We start from the raw sequence: 16,785 nt of genomic DNA on the forward strand, positions 1-16,785 counted from the left end.
GGACTACTTTGGGTGGTCACTGCTGGGAATGGTTTTCAGAGAGGGATTCCCAGGACTGGATTTACACTAAATAAACAGAGGCTATGAGGGGAATACTGTGTTTCATTAAGAACTCTGGTTTAGGTTAAAGGGATAAAAATAGCTGCAGGACATCTTAAATTAGTTTAGAAAAGTGAAGGAACCCAAGCTAGAGTATTTTTTAAATTGTCTACTTATCTTTTAAGAGTTCTCTGCCTCACTCTCCTCTGTTCAGTGTAACTAGGTATGTAATCCAAAGAGATAACTGAAAAGATTCAACTGTCAAGTTTCAGATTCTATAAACACAGACTTTTTTAGTCAGTGCTGTCAGTACCAGTATATTTGTCTTCTTTGTTCTGCCAAAACATGTTCCTGAAAGTTTTCATTTTCTATTCTGGTTTTAGGCAAGATGCAAGAAATGGAAGTAAAGTACCAGAAAACCCTTCTACATATTGAAGAGAGACATTCATAACAATTGCTTTAGTTATTCATGAAAATGTTCCATAATAGACTAGTTTACATTGGTGTTGTATGTTTTGTGTGAAGAAAACATAATTACTTGCCTTCTACCCATATGCTCTTACCAGAATGTTAAAGATATGAATTTTTCAGTCTTGCACATTGGCAGAGTTACAGTGACTCTACTTTCTGCAAATACTCTATTAAAAAGATATACTTTGTGTTTAACTTTGCAGATCCAGAATGCTAATGATGTGCTAATAGCACCGCTGGAGAAGTTTCGTAAAGAGCAAATAGGAGCAGCAAAAGTAAGTGGCTGTGGTTGTTTTTCATTTCATGTTTATTTGAGTTTATCAGTATGTTTTGAAGGCTGGACTGAAAACAGGCATTTTGTATTCAAACAGACTTGATACCATCCTCATTAATATGTTAGTAAATTATACTGAATTCTTTGCTTCAGAGGAGAAGATGATTTAGAAATGGAGCTTAAAGACTGATAATATGCATAGGGAGCAGCTCTCGCTACTGTTGCACATTCCTACCATCTGATGTTGCATTCATTTACTGATGTCTACATTTACATTGTGCTACATCTTGGATTAACCCAGAAGCACAGAGAGGATTCAAACAGCTGCTATAAGTGCAGTTGCCCTCGAGTGGCCATTGTATAAAGACAGAAGATAATATTGGGAAAAAATGTTGGAAGGAACTGTCTAGAAGAGGTATTTTCCATCTGATCCTGGATTCTTAAGTGGCTATCAGTGACTGCCTTGATCACAGTCTCTGAGAGATGCATAAAGGCTTGGTAGTCAGTTGGAGGTATGGTTAGTAACAATTCCTTCTGTCTGCATAAATATGGTAGTTCTGAAGCATTTTGCATCGTACATTAGCACTCATAAAAATTTCTGGGAAATCTTCCATTTGTAAGGTTAAATGAGTACAAAATAAGTTCTCTGATGTTGCAGGTGAGGCTGTGCTTGTGCTGTACTCAAAACAAACTCAGAAGAAAAACAGAACTATTGGAAAGAGAGACCAAAGGTTTATATTTCTTGTACTGCTGTTGTGAATGTGTAGCAAACAGATGCGACTGCTTCCGCACAGGAACTAAGTAGATGTTTGTGAAGAATTTTTGCTGTGAACTTGAGGTCAGATTTCTCTGAAATGGATGTTCTTTACTCTCTTACTGGATACGTTTTTGTGTACAACTACATTCTTCTCTTGTCCCACCCCTATGCTGCTGTGAGATGCAGGGCTGGGAGTTTATTTACCATGCTGCATAAATCAGAATTTAATCCCAGCACAAAATTATTTTTAGTTTTCAGTAGGTTTTCATAGTCTTGTTCAGTTCTTTGTGTTACCATTTCATTTCATATTCCTATAGTTTAAGAGATATCATTCTTCTCTGCATAGCATCCTGTTTGAAAGCCTAACCCATTGTACTATTGACTGATTTGGTACATCAAGAGAGACAATCCACAGGCAGTTCACAGGGCTCTGTGCAGAGCTTTATAAGACACGTGTCTCCTTTAAATATTGCTCAGTAGATGTCAACACATATATAAATGATATTATTGAAGATGACTCCCTTGTTTTTTGTATCAAGTATTGAACATTAAAGGCAGGGCACTACAGGACAGATTGAGTCCTCTATGTTTGGTATATCACAATGGCTGGTTTCTTTTCCATATCTCTTCCAGATAAAATATGGCCATTTTCTCCTCTTACAGTGATTGTTTTGACTTGTCTGTGATCACACAACAGTGTGCAGAATGAGTTCAGGAGAGAGCCTGGCTCAACTAACTCTTATTCCGGTATCTAATGGAGTTTGTTATGCAGCACTGTGTGTTTTGGGCAGTTCACATTGATATCCTATAGAGAGCTCTCCCAGCTCATTGTTTTATAAAATGTCAAATAAACTCATATTTTCTTGCGCTGCACATGGAGTTCAACTGCCAAACTCAGAAATTAGAGATTCAGACCTCCTTCATGACCAAGTGCAATACAAACATTCGCCTTTGAATTGATTTTTATCAGTTGAAGCAATTACAGTTGGCCTTTAACTAAGTGGTATCAACAAAAAGAAGTGAGAAATTAATTTTAGTACAGTTTTTTACAAAACAGCAACCTGTGATCTAGGAATAATGAGACCCACATGAAATAGAGTAGAAATTTGGGCTTTGTGAAACTCATAGTTAGTAAAGTTGAGAACATGGTCAGATCTCTTACCCTCACTTTCATTCACTGAGATCAACCCTTGAGCATTTATGAACTCTTATGAGTTGAGCTTCCTACTTATTTATCTGCAATTAATGAAGGTTTGTACAGAGATTTGGCTGTCTGAACTCCTCTGGGGTGATCTGTACTGATAGACAAGCAAAAAATGTAGATCCTTTCTTATTGTTTGGATTTCAGCAGTAAGTTTCACAGAACACTGAGAAGATCGCTTCTTATTTCTTCAGCTGTGTGGACCATGTGTCAATTGTTAGTTTTTGCTCTGAAATACCAAGTGTGAACTGGTTTTTTTCCTGTAGTGTTAACTTACAGCAGTGTGTGGAACTGTATTCATATCAAACACAAAATTGCATCTGTTTCTCTGTTACCCCTCTCCCCACCAAAACCTCAAAACATTTCTGTGTATGTGTTCCTCTCTCAAGAGAACCTGAGTGGTACAAACTCCACAAGATAGCTGATAGTTTTGTCATTTTATATATTTCTAGAGCTGTGACTTTACAGTCAGTTTGCATCATAATATCTTATGGACTAACATTTAAAAAGATTAGGTATAGAAGCACCAGATTAATTGTATATGCCTTTAGCATTGACAATGTCAGTAGTAACTAGCGATGAAAGCAGCTGTTGGGTGTTGGACTCTCTCTCTTCTAATTGGACTTTGAAATTATCAGTTTTAGTACCCTTTTAAGCTGTGTTTTCAAATTTTGTGGAGGAAAAAGATTATTAGATATCTGTGTTACCAATATACATAATAGGAAATTATATTAGGTACTACTGTCAGATTTTGCTGGGGCGAAGATAAAGTGAGAGAGCGCTTAAAAGTGCTTGCTGGGCTTTTTTTCTTTCTTTTCTAAAATACCAGATGAAATTCAGCTGGAGATAAAACCAAGCCATCCCCACCACCACCCCCCCCTCCTATCCACACACATATGCAGGGGAAAAAAAGAGAAAATAAATTATAAGAATCACCATTTTGTTTTAATAATAAGTAATTTCACAAGATTTTTGTTACCATGATGAACTACTTAGGACTATCCTACAGTTGTGCTTAATAGAGAATGAGAATATTTCATTGTTTCTTCAAAACTATAGCACGTTTAAGCAAAAAATATTGTCACAGAAATCAAAGAGAATATGGAGGATAAAATATATCCTGTTGATGTTACGGAGCTATATTTCAAATACAAGGACAGTATAAACTCAGAGTGCAAAGTTCAAGTGTTTTTGGAACATCACAAGAATAAAACATTAAAGACTAGTCCTTCAGGTGCACTTTAAAAACCTGAAGGTACCCAAGAAAATTTGAGAAACATCCACCATAAAATATTACTATTTATAACCTAACCAGCAATATACAAATCGCCATCACTTGCTCTTCTCGATTTATACTACTTGCTCTTCTGTTTTTATTGCACATATTTCAGTTATTCCTTTTCTGCACACACTCAGTTTAAATAAAGCTGAGTTCTCTCCAGAGACTACACAAACCCAGCTTTGCATTGGATAGCCTGTTGATTTACTCCATCTGAGTTTAAAAAAATGTCCTCTGCAATTATTGTAGAAAGGCGAGCAGAAGCCGGGTGAGGTAACTGGGAAAGGATTCCAGGCACGAAGCCTTTTGCCTTATTTGGTCAATGTGGTTTGCAAGGCCCCAGCTGGTAACTTTGGTGAGCTCATTGTGTGATGTGTTATGGACAATAAAGCCGAACTTTCATCTTTCTTTTTATCCATTGAGTAGAGCATTTAGCAACATTTGTTCCAATATTCATTGACCTTTAATACAACTTAAATCAGATCAAAGACAACAGAAGCAATTTTGGTTTTAAGACTTAAAAGGAACGCTTTGTTTCCTCCTTACAATTCCATTTGTTTGTTTCATAAAATAATTTATTTTGGCCAGGAGGATTATTTTTTATTATTATTTAATTTCATTCATTTACAGGAAGATATGAATTCCTTCCTACTTGGGAAACAAATCCATATTCACTGCTGGGATTAAATTTCCTGCATCTTTGCTCATATCTATCCTCATATGTAGGCATGCGGGAGCTGGCACGTTCTTTCTGTGTTTGATTTGGATTGTCTGGAAATTGAGGAGGGTAAAACAAACAAAAAACCCATTTTTCAGGGTCTGTCAGAAAACTGTCAAAGCAGAGTTTTAGATAGGTATCTAAGATTGGTTAGAAATACCAAAATGCCCATTTCTTGAACAGGTTTCCTTGGTATCTGATCAAATTATAGCACTTGTGATCCTTTAACTGAGAAAAATGAATGACCTTGCTCTAGTAGGTATGGTAAAAGGTGTTTCATTGCTAGTGTCTGTTACTCAAGGTTTGGTACTTGTGTCCACTAGATCTGGTATATTTTAATGTCAGTCTGAAGCATGGTGGAAGGGGGCCAGGGGAAAGAAGACGGAAGAGAGGCTGGGCCAGGATAATTGATGTCCAAATGCTTTAGGTTAAAATGCCACACGGTTTCTCAGAAAGGGTTACTACTACCAGAGTTACCTGATACCTTTTTTGATAAGATAACTTATTCTGTAGGCAAAGAAATGCAAGGCATCAAACCTATTTCTATTTCAGCAAGGCTTTTAAAGCACTTTACATGAGGCATTGTAATTAGTTTTGATGGGGCTTAGTATGAGAAGTCTAATCTGTCAGAGGAACTGGCTAACAGGAAGAGAGCAGCGAGTTTTGTTTATGGGAGAGACTGTCTGGTTAAAGAGAAGCCACTAATTAGAAGATCCCATGGGGCAATTTGAGATCAGTCTGTTGTTTTATTTTCAGTAATGATCAGGCAAAAAATATCTAGTGGTGTCGACGTAGGTTGCCTAGATAGAGGAGGAGGCCTGGAACATTGGGAAGAAAGTGTAGGATGAAATGACTGAGCATGAGGAACTGAGCCTACTCAATGGTCATGAGACAACTGCATACCAAAAAATCTGCTGTACTGATAAATAACTCAAGTGGCAGTCTCTTTAGATATTATAGGTTATTAAGGATCTATCTCTGGTAGATAGAAAAGTACAAATTTTCTTTAGCTTTGCTTTTACTTACATAAATCCTCAATTTTGGTTAGTTTGTGAACTGTGAAAGAGTAAATTGCGTTTATAAATATACATTTAATTCAAATGTCCTAGAACATTTCTATCTCAGAAATCATTCCATATATGTTGTCTTATCTGATATCATATTTAAACTAGTATTGACAGAACTGAGAAATCAGGCGGCTAAGCTTATTATAATATTGGTTTTATAATGGTAACTTTTGTTTGTGACAGTTTTAAGTTGCAAATATGAAAACTTCTTCAAATTAAATATTGTTAAAAATGTATATTACTTCATTTTGATTTTTGTTGTTTCTCTCTGGATTTCAATGTCTATTTATAGAGTCTTCTGTGAAATGACCCAGGTCCTAAAATTTGGAGTAGGCAAATTGTTGCTTTATCAGCTGCAGCTGTCTGCTTTTCCCTTTGTAATTTGCATTTAATGAAAATGTATAGTATAAACATTATTTTCAAAATAGATAAAATGTATTTTGTTTTCCCTTCGTTATTCAAATGAATTTATGGAAATACAAAGCAGTTAAAGACCTGCATCAATTTGGTAATCTCTATTAAAATTATTTTTTCTAAGTACAAAATAATTGTAATGTCACAGTATGATTAGCCATTTCTTCTTTTGTTTTTCTCTATGTGAAATATTTGGGAAATTTCAAAAATAGTGGTGAAGAGCCCAGCATGCAAACACCTCATCTTTTCAAGAAGTCTTACTTTCTCCTGTGCAAAGCCAATTAAAATGGGAGATATCACTGGCTGAGCACCTGAACCCCAAGTTCTTTTGAAGCAACTGGGTCTTCTTGAGACAGTTCTTGTTCTGCAAATGCAGCAAAATTATTTTGTCATTGCAGTTTACTTCAGTTTAATTACTTTTTCATTCAAAGCTGAAAAACTTGTAAGAAGTTAAAGGGGAAAAAAAAACAACCAATCCTAAAAGCTTTTTTCCCTTCTAGTGCATTCTTTTAAGAAATGAGAGCGAAAACTCAAATCTCATAACTAAAAGATTATGGACACAGTGATTAAATACTGTTGGTTCAGTCTGTTAACTGTGGGTGTTTGTGAAGAATGCAGTTAATGTTATGTGCATAATCAGTTTTAATAAATTCTGTTAAATTCAGTCTTTTCTGTTATAAGTTAGTATGATTAACTGGTTCACTGACTAAAACAGGTTTTTGAAGCTGTGTTTTTTCTGCAGTTTAATAAAATTCTAATTTGCATCCTAAAGAAAACAGATATAAATTAAGGATAAATAAATTAGTCCACTGTAGTAAATAGGAAGATAATTTACTGTTCTGCCATAACATTTAGGAATTAAGGCTTAGAATAAATTTGTTAATTGGTGGAATTGCCTAAGTGAGTATGCAGTGTATTTGTCTTTGCAAAAGAAATTTTTTCAAAAATCTACAGTTAGTAAAACAAAAAATTAAAAACTTAGGTAGCAAGTATCAGCCAACAAAAGAACATAAAAATGCAAGAAAACTTGTACATTTGCTAATTAAATTAAGGCTCTTTTTCTTGCTAATCTACTGCAGCCTATTTTAATGTGTGTCATGGGAAGGATTCAGGAAGGTTGCATCCTGACCCTGCACAGCTGCTAGAGTCCTGCTGGACTCCTGAGCTCTGATTAAAAGTATGAACAAGGACATTCACCTCTAAGCTGAATTTCCAGTTCACAGGGGAACTGAACTTCTTAGTGAGTGTTTCAAGGCATGGAGAATTTGCTGAATAGGGTGCAGTAGCTCTACTCATCTGTTATGTCTTCTCCAACCTTCTCTCAGACACAGCATGGAGAGGATTATGTTCCACATCTGAGAAACAGGTCTAAAGGTTGTTGCTGAGAATTGGTTGTAAGAATCTCTAGGAGGATTTAAGGATGGGTGATAGTATCCGAGAAGTATCACTTCTGTACTGTAAAAAATAATGGAGCATCATTACTTGAAACTTTAATGTGTCTTGGTGTAGATATGGGAGCATCAAAAGATCCATCTTTCCACCAAATGACCAGCTTTGTTATTTCAGGATCTCTGAGGTTATATACCATTTGTTCCTGTGGAGTTTGCCAAGAAGGGGTGAGGGGTGGTCTCAAATTGTTATCTTGATGAGAAGATCAACCCCCCCTAAGAAGTAAACTGAGAGCACTATTTGGGCTTAACAATGCCACTGGGGAGGCATAACTTTTCACCCCAAAGTGATATTTTGTGTTCCTTTATCAGTGTTGTAAAAGGGACTCTGAAAATAGATGCTTTCAAAACAAAACAAAATCACTTCTGACACTGACCCCAGACTGTTTCCTTTTTTTTTTTAGTATCTGTAAACAGCACAGCTTCCAGTTGTGTGTATTAATCTAAAAAATTTCTCATAGCACGCCTCAAGTTCTTCCTCAGGTCAGCATTGCAGTCCTGTTGTGATGACGTGGGAGGTGCCGTGGGACTATGAACTGTGCTGAACGTGCTGCTGGCACACAGAAATCACAGATGTTGGCTGATGGGTTGGCATAGACAGGAGATTCCCAAAGAGTGTTTTAAAAAAGAAATTGCTCATTAAGAAATAGATATTTTTATCTTCAAATCTTCAATTTTTAAAATAAAGCAGTGTGTTTGTGAAGTTATAAACTAGTCTGTTGCAATGGCTTTATTTGAGTGACATTATGTTCTTTGCAGCTTTTTTGCTTTATCTTTGCTGTCAGTACACAAAGCAAAGATGCTAACTGTGCAGAGGAAGTGGCCTCTTCATGGACATTTTAGTTTACTGGTGTACAGGGACATTCCTGAAATACACTTCATTTGTGAAGGAATCTAGCATAAGAAAGGAGGCATGGAGAACCTGAAATGGCGGTTTGTCTCCATGGGAAGGAAAGAAAGCCAATGCAGATGGGAGGAACGCACAAGGAGAGCAGCAACATCAGGTGTGGGATGCCAGCAAGAGCAGCTGTTCAGGGAATGGGTGATGGCCTCTTAGGCAGGCAGAGACAAAAAGAAGCAGCAGTGGCTGGAAAGGGATGGTGGTGGAGACCAAGGAATGTTGCTGAGTAATGTAATACAGTTTTAAAAATTGGATGTTCTTTTTGTAGTTAAGACATACACCTCTCTGACTGTTAGAATGAAAGTGAGCCTTACAGTCAAGTGCAAAGATCATGCTACAATTGTTGTGCCTGTAGCAGCTGGATATTCTATCATTAGTATTTCTGTGCGCTTGTATGTTAGTAATTGTAGAGCCAAACCGATCTTCTCTGTCCTTTGTATAAGAACTAGACACTCAAGGGAAACAAACCATTTTTCACTGTTTATGCAGTTGTATAACAAGTTGGTGTGACTGCTGAACTTAAAAGGCCAACTTCTAGATGTCTAAATATGGGTGAAACTGAGAGCTTTATTCCTGCTTAGTCCAAGTGATGACATGGAAGATTAGGCAAAAATTGGAGTTGCCTGTTCCCTGTGAATAAGACCAGTCCACTTCAGTACAATGCATTCTAAATCTACTTTTCTCTTTCCACACAGTCCATGGGGGATACAGTTGCATCAAAGAGTCAGCTACAACCCACTAGACCTGTGCAATGGTGTTAAGTTTGTTTTTTCCTGTAAAACTTCTTTTCTCTCATTTGCTCCACATTGTCATCTGAACTGAATAGAGTTTGGTGTGTATGGAAATGAAGCAGAAACAATAGAAGACGTGTTTTATTTTTTGAATGACCTTCAAGAAGCTCTGTAAGCTCATACTGGAACTAGATAATGGGGAAAAACTACAACTAGTTTCTACTGATGGAGAGAAGGTCTTCGATCTGATTTTGTAAGTGTTAATGTTAACAGGTTTCCATGGATGGTGTTGCCAGCTCAGTGACTTCAGCATTTTGAATATTCTAAATCACAACATGTGTTATTGCTGATTGACTTTTATTTTTGAAGAATAGCATGTCTCAAATCTGAGTTGGCTTCTTTCCTTCTCTCATGTAATTGATGCCTTAGGATTGAGTCATATTTTCCATTGTCATTTACTTTCTGCTCAGCATCTATAGCTGTATTGATTTCTATCAAATATCTGCAATACTTATGACATGAGCAGTTTATTCCATAAGCATTTTTATGAAGTATACAGAGCTAATACAGGTTTTTTGCTGAATTCCTAAATAGCATAGGTAACTTTCTTTTTGAAATCATGACACAGAAGACCCTCTTCCTGTTAAGATAAAACATTTTCAACTTCAGAAAGCTATCCTAAACTTGCTTCAGATACGAGTTTAAAGAGTCAGTTTCTGCTGTTCTAGGGAACTTCTTCATATTATTTAAGCAGTAACATGATAATATCCTAAGTAAGCAATTCCAGCAAAAATACTTCATATTTAGTCGACAGTAAAGCAATAAAACTAGATTACGTGTGTAGACTTACCAGTCCTGCTGTTTGGGCAGGGATTTAGCAGATTCCCAGACATCTAGCAGCTACTCCTGGAATCTTCAAATGCCAAATAAACTGAAGATAGCTCTGCAGCTGAATAACGGGGAGTCTAATGTGTCTTGCTTTGTGACCTGCCAGTACTGGCAGGTTTGCATGTCTTTTCATAGCAGTGCTGGAAACTTCTAATATTTTTTTTCCATTTCAGGAGAGAATTTTTTGGAGAGAAACAAACATCCTACAAACACATTTGCTCATTTAAAAGTAACTGCATTTTAATTTGAAAACATCTGGTGGAATTACAGAGGGAAAAATTAGTAAATGGCTGTAGGACTAACCTCTTCCAGGACACACTTTTGAAAGAACCTGATATTTGGATGCCTGTAAAGGTATTACAGAGGGAAAAGAAAATTTTCCTCAGAAGTTTTTGAACCTGGAAGTAAATTATCTCTAGCAAGGTTATTCAGTATTTTACACAGATGTAAACTCCATCTAAACTTAAATTAGTTTTGGGCTGTTTAAAGTATATTTCAGTTTTATGTATTCCTTACCTGATTTTAATTGAGGTTATTTTTTAAACTACCAGTTTTTAATATCTGTCTTCATAGCTTTAATACCACTAAACACTCTAGTATTCCTGGTTTATTGCCCTGTTATGCTTCATAGTTACAATATGTCCTTTTTATTATAATTATTTGTGTCTTACACCATATTCTTTTCTGGATAATCATGGTTTGCATATAGTTGCTCTTTTTTAGTAAAGAATTGGTTTTAAGATTTATAGTTTTTTGGACATTTAATTTTCTACATGATGCATTTGGCTTTAATATGGAAGTGTTTTCACTAGAAGTTATAAGGAATATAAGACATAATTTATGACTATATTAACCCTATTTTATATTGATCAACAATAATTTCTGTATGAACTATGATATAACTTTGTTCCACTTCATATTATTTGTTAACAATACGTAAACCATTCCCTTTAATCTCCTAGCTTTCTCACGGATTTGTGCAAACCCTATAGCCTCATGATATATTAAATTCTGTTTGGGAGGAAGAGGAGAAAGGAAGGAGTTTTATATCCCTTTTTCACTTTTCCTCCTGGAAAATCTTTTGGCCTTACCTTGAACCCTGAGTGTTCATATAAGAAATCAAAATTTCTACCAAAAAGAAATTCCTGCCATCCAGGCATCTATCAAAACGCAGCCTGTCATCTCAGAGGCCTATGATAATTTCAATTTTATTAAAACCAACCAGAAACCATCAACCACCTCCATGAAAATTCTCAACAAAACCTCAGGCAAAATAAAATGGAAGGTGAATTCATTTTTTTTCTCCTTAGAAGAGAAGTTGTGAGACTCAGAGATCTCACATTTTCCAAGAAGTCCATAGGATCTGAGTTCAAATCAGTCTTTCCAAGACTAAGTTTAGTTTATTTGCTAGTCTACAGTTTTACTTCTCTTTGTCCTGCCACTTAATAAGAGATAGTCTCCAAACTTACAACTCCAAACAAAATTCCACTAACTTTGTAGAAATGCAATTTGAATTTTTGTTTGCAAGGTAATGAAAAGGGTGGGTTTAAAAATATATTTGAAGTCTAACATTCCAGCAATGAACGATCTCCAGTCTGATATATTGACATTTTTGCAGTTGTCAAAGAGAAAAAAAATTATGTGGCTTTATTGGTCTCCATGGAGTTCACCGTTGCCTTCAGGTTCTTCAACTGACAAATGTTGTCTGATTTGATCTATATTTCAGTCTTAGTATTGCATTTCTGAGCCAAGTTTGTACAGTTTCTGCACCTCAGCTCGAGTGGGTGAGAAAAATACGTACTAATTTTGGGTGAGGGGAAAAAAAAAATTATCACAACCATGTTTCACAATGTTCAGTTGTTTTTTAATTAAGGTAGTCTCACTGACATTTTTTCTCCCAATAGTTTCTTTGCAATGATTTCTATTTTCATTTCCTTTCATGATCCCTTTAAAATCACCTCTTACAAAACATTTTTCTTTATGACTTCACAAGAATATTGTTACTGATAATGTTTTGTTTGGTTTGTGTTTTTTTAAGGATTAGCATGTTAAAGTTTAAATATGAATTCTGGGACAAAGCGCTAAAAAATTTCTTAAGAGACAGATGTAAAATGTAGCTAAGACATACTAATAGGTAAGTGAAACACCAAAATTCATTGCAACTAGAAAAAAATGAAAATAAATAAGAAAGATGGCAAAAAATGAAGAGGAATAATGTATGTAATGATTCTGAAGATACTTGTAACAATTTTAACATTAAATACTCAACACAAAGTCGTGGTAGACCATTAAAAAAACATCAGATTTCTTGGTGTTCCCAGTGGAAAAGGAAATTCAGCTTCAAAATATAACAACTCTTTCTGCTTTACATCCAAAAATACAACTTGTGGGTAAAATTTATAGGAATCATGCCAGTGATTCATTGCATGTGTATGATTAGTTACAGCATGGAATCACAGCCTTTATGAACAGGAAAAAATTTATCTGACTCAATTGAGTCACCTTTTTAATAATTGATGTCTGGTCTTTTCAGCCACAGATGCCTGTAAAACCAGAGGGATAGAAGAACATCTTTTGAGTTAAACTATTAACAGGCATGCCTATAATTAGTAGTATCTTAAGCAAAATTTATTTCTGAAAAGATAATTTTCTTTTTTTGGAGATTGTCTAATTAGTTTTGAAATAAAATTATACAAGAAATCTGAGCAAAGAGAATAAAACCAAGAATTAAACCTGGACGTGGTATTACATCACTTGAGTGTCTCAAGAGGGTACTGGAAGTTAGTAAGACTCCATTACATGCTAGGAACTGAGTGTGTGGTTAAGGGCTTTCCTCATGTGGTTGTTAGAAATTTGAAGCATTTAAAACTGTAAATATTTTTAAACTGATTTAAGGCTTGATGTACTTCAGAATGGTTAAAAAACTATAGAGAGACATTTACAGTGTTTAGATTCTGCTAGACTTGGTCTAGACAAAAGGTGTTGATGACTTATGCATCAATGTAAAACATGCCAAGGAGTAGTATTATGTAATTTTTCTTTTTCTGTTTAGATTTTTTTACTGTACCCTCCTAATTCTCTTGCATGGTTTTTTTGAGTCTTGGTTTGTTGGTTTCTTGTTGGTTTTTTTTAATATGTCCTAGCTAATATTTTGAAAGAAATTATTGATATTTTTCCAGGGCAAAGAGAAAGGATGAGGTTTACTTGCAGGAAAGATGTGCAAGGATGAAAGAAAGCTGGAGTCTGAAGGGAATAAGAGACATAGTGCAGAGGTCAGGAATTAGAATCTTCCTAATGTCCATGTACCTTATGCTTTGTGTCATGACTGTGCAGACTGTTCTGGTAACAGAACATCATGAGCTTTCTTATCCAAGCACATCCCTTCTCCTTGGGATTTGATCCACTATGGAATCTAGGCAAAAGCAATCATCTGTCTCCTAAGCTTTTAGGAGTTATAGTTTTGCATGGAAACTTTCCTTGAAAACGTCATGACATGTGGAAGAACAGAAATCTCAGTCCTATGGGCACAGAGTGCTGGGATCGGGATTCAGATATTAATTTGGGCAGTAGCTGTATATAAGAGCAGAAGAACAGGCTAAAGCTGGAATGAGCTGAGTCTGTGACTCCACTTAGGACATGTCTGTGTGCTGTGAGTCACTGACTGAGTTTGTGAGGTGAGAGTTATTTTGGCATAAACTAAAGTGTTTCTTCTCATCCAGAAAATGAATCACCTGCTTCTGAGTGTGTCTTTTTTTGTTAGTTTTTATGAAGTAAACAGATTTCAGAGGCTTCAATGCATTCAAAAATGTGGTTTTTACTGGCGTAGCAGAGGACCTTCCAAGCAAAGGGAACTCGTCACCTGTTGGGGCCAGTATTTTTTATACTTTTCCCAGAAACTTGTTTAAATAACCAGAGACATTTTCCTGCTGGCACTGCAACCTTATTCCCAGAAATATCAGCAGATAAAGACACTATTGCAGTCAAAACTGCCAGCAATTGTTATTCTCAGTTTACTTCTGTTCTCCTTAGTTTGTCCACTCCTACCTTTGAAGGGAGAAATTATTGTAATGTTAAAATCTGGAAAACAAGAAGTTCGTAGGATGTACTTTCCTGGAAACATTGCACTTGGGCCAGAATTTGTCCTGGTAACAAGCAAGCTCCAGTTTGTAGTTTTCTCTTCAATTTAACCAATATAAAAACTATGAAGGTAGTGGTTGAGCAGATCTGTGACAGAATGAGGTTCAGTCTTGGAGGGGGCTGGTAGTACTGGCAGAAGACCAAGAGGCCTTCAAATTCTGTGGAGATCTTCATGAAGCTTCACATAAGATACAAGATACCTTAAAACCACAATTAGCTTATTTGAGCTTGATTTATTCTTGTTCTTGGGGGAGTTGTACCTATTTTGATGTGATCATTTACTTATTGTGTTTTCCTTTTTACGTATAAAGAGAATAGGTGATTTGATATGTAATTCACATGTTTTGTTGTAGATGATAGAAAATATAACCAGCTGGATTTGGTGCACTGGAAACCACATTAAATGTGCCAGTGGACCCCTCTTGGCATTGACGTGTTTGATGTGCTGTATGTAGGTATTTCAGATGGCCAAATCCTGGTGTTGAACACTTTTCTCTTTGACTTTCACAAAGCAGCTTAGACTTTAGACTCTTCCAGCACTTGTTAATAAAGGTTATGTTAATGTCAGTGTCAGCCCAAGTGGCTGATCAGACTTTGGATCATCCATTACCCATTTCTCAGCTTGAATTCTGAGACAAATAGTTCACAAGGCAAGAGAAATACCTACTGATCATATCATAAATCTATTAGGGAGGGAACTCATTCTTACCTGGCTGGGCAGGAAACAGATAATCCTGCAGGAGGTTTGCCCCTGGCTTCTTGGCTCATTCCTTTGGTCTTGCCTCTTAGTTAGCAAAGGCAAGCACAACATCAAACCCAAATGTGAAGTATATGTTATCTGCACCCAGGCCTCATTCTCAAAGGCTGTGTCAAGTTACCTGCTGATGTAGATGGTCTAATGGACAGGGTATCCACTAATGAACTCCAGTAGCTTGTGACCAAAGGCATAAATATTGTGATCAGGCAGACTCCTCTCCCAGCTTTCAGTGACATGGGGAAAAAAACCACCCTAAAAAGTAATTCTCTTTGCATTTTTCATTGCATCAGGTTTACATTGACTTGAGAATTTCCTCAAGATGGTGACTTGCCACCTCTGTTACTTGGGTTTTATAATAGTCTGGTTCATATTTCTAGCCCAGCACTTAACATCATTGTCTCAGGAGATAAGACAGTATGTAACTAGCTGCACCTTTTATTCAAAAGGTACATATTTGTGGGATGTGATCAACTGCACTGAATTTCTGTTAGTGACCAGATGTGATGTTGAAATACTCAGGTTGCTCTTCCTTCATCATAAAAACCTGGCACTTGAGTATTCCCCAATAAAGCTGTGGCTGTGGAACTGACCTGTGATTTCAGTCCTGCAGGAGTTGATTTCTTGACTTATCAGTCATCTAGGAACTCTTGCCTTCTGCCTTCTGTCTTTCTTTCTTCAAAAAATGTGTTTGGGAAGGATTTTGGAATACATTTACATATATATTTAGATATATTTTCCTACTTACATTTTTATCCTCATATATGCATATATGTAATTAAATCTAGAAGGCACTGGGAATTTTTCTGTATTGTTATTTAATATTTTGTTGGGTCAAGGACCTTCTTTTCCTTACGGTGTCTTTTGGAGATATCTCTGCTGTGGAGTAGTGAGAACATTAAAATTGTGCATATTTTTCATACTAAATATATTTGAACTTTCTGCAGGATATAAGGTATATGATATGTTTTACAATCAAGTATAATTACCATTGTGAGCTTTAGTCACTGAAGCTAATCAGTAAGTGGTTTGTTGTTACAGCTGGTTGATAAGTTTTAATTCTTGTCATTAAATTCTTCCTCCTATATCTTAGTTCTCTGACTAACCTGACTTTCCCATGATATGAAAAAGGAAACAGGTTGGTGCTACAATGCAAGCTAGTTATTTGGTTTTGTGTATAACAGTTTCTAGGGAGAAAGGGTCAGGGAAAGAATCACTACAGTTCTTAAAATGACCTGATGTTACTGCATGATGTCCAGTAATTAGTTTTTCTGCAGTTAATAGTTTTTACACATGTATAAGTAGGACTGTTTGTCTTGAGGGTTTTTTGTTTTCTCAAAACATTCAACTTGTTAATCATTAGGACTTATCTAAGACTGTAAAAGTCATTGGCAGAGGGTTGCTCTTAATTAGAGGATAGCTAGTTATTTAATTAAAAAATTATATTTTTATCATTAATGATTCTCTGATGAGATATTGACTTTGATCCATTCTCCTATTTTTTGAAATTTAGTACTTCTTGAAAGATGGAAAAGCTTTTGAGAAAACTATCTTTTTCTTAAATTTCAGAATAGCAGATTTAAAAATTTTGAAGTATGAATTCTGAATTCGAATACAGAAAAAAGATGTTTCTTATTTCTCAGTGTAGTAGCTTTCCTTTGTATTATCACATATTAAAATAGTCTTACAGTGGAAATGTGAAGATT

The 16,785-nt window shown here is 35.8% G+C and overlaps 1 protein-coding gene across 1 annotated transcript in view; it reads left to right on the forward strand.

Annotated features, from left to right (window-relative positions):
• Positions 1-16,785, forward strand: part of ARHGAP42 (Rho GTPase activating protein 42) — a 145,603-nt gene that overhangs the window by 79,647 nt on the left and 49,171 nt on the right. Inside the window, exon 4 of the mRNA XM_018071345.2 lies at positions 714-785. Within this exon, the coding sequence (XP_017926834.1) occupies positions 714-785 (72 nt within the window). The remainder of the gene's footprint in view (positions 1-713; positions 786-16,785) is intronic.

The sequence above is a fragment of the Manacus vitellinus genome, unplaced genomic scaffold (genome assembly GCF_001715985.3).
Source record: "Manacus vitellinus isolate BGI_N305 unplaced genomic scaffold, ASM171598v3 scaffold_2_pilon, whole genome shotgun sequence".
NCBI classification, from domain to species: Eukaryota; Metazoa; Chordata; class Aves; order Passeriformes; family Pipridae; genus Manacus; species Manacus vitellinus.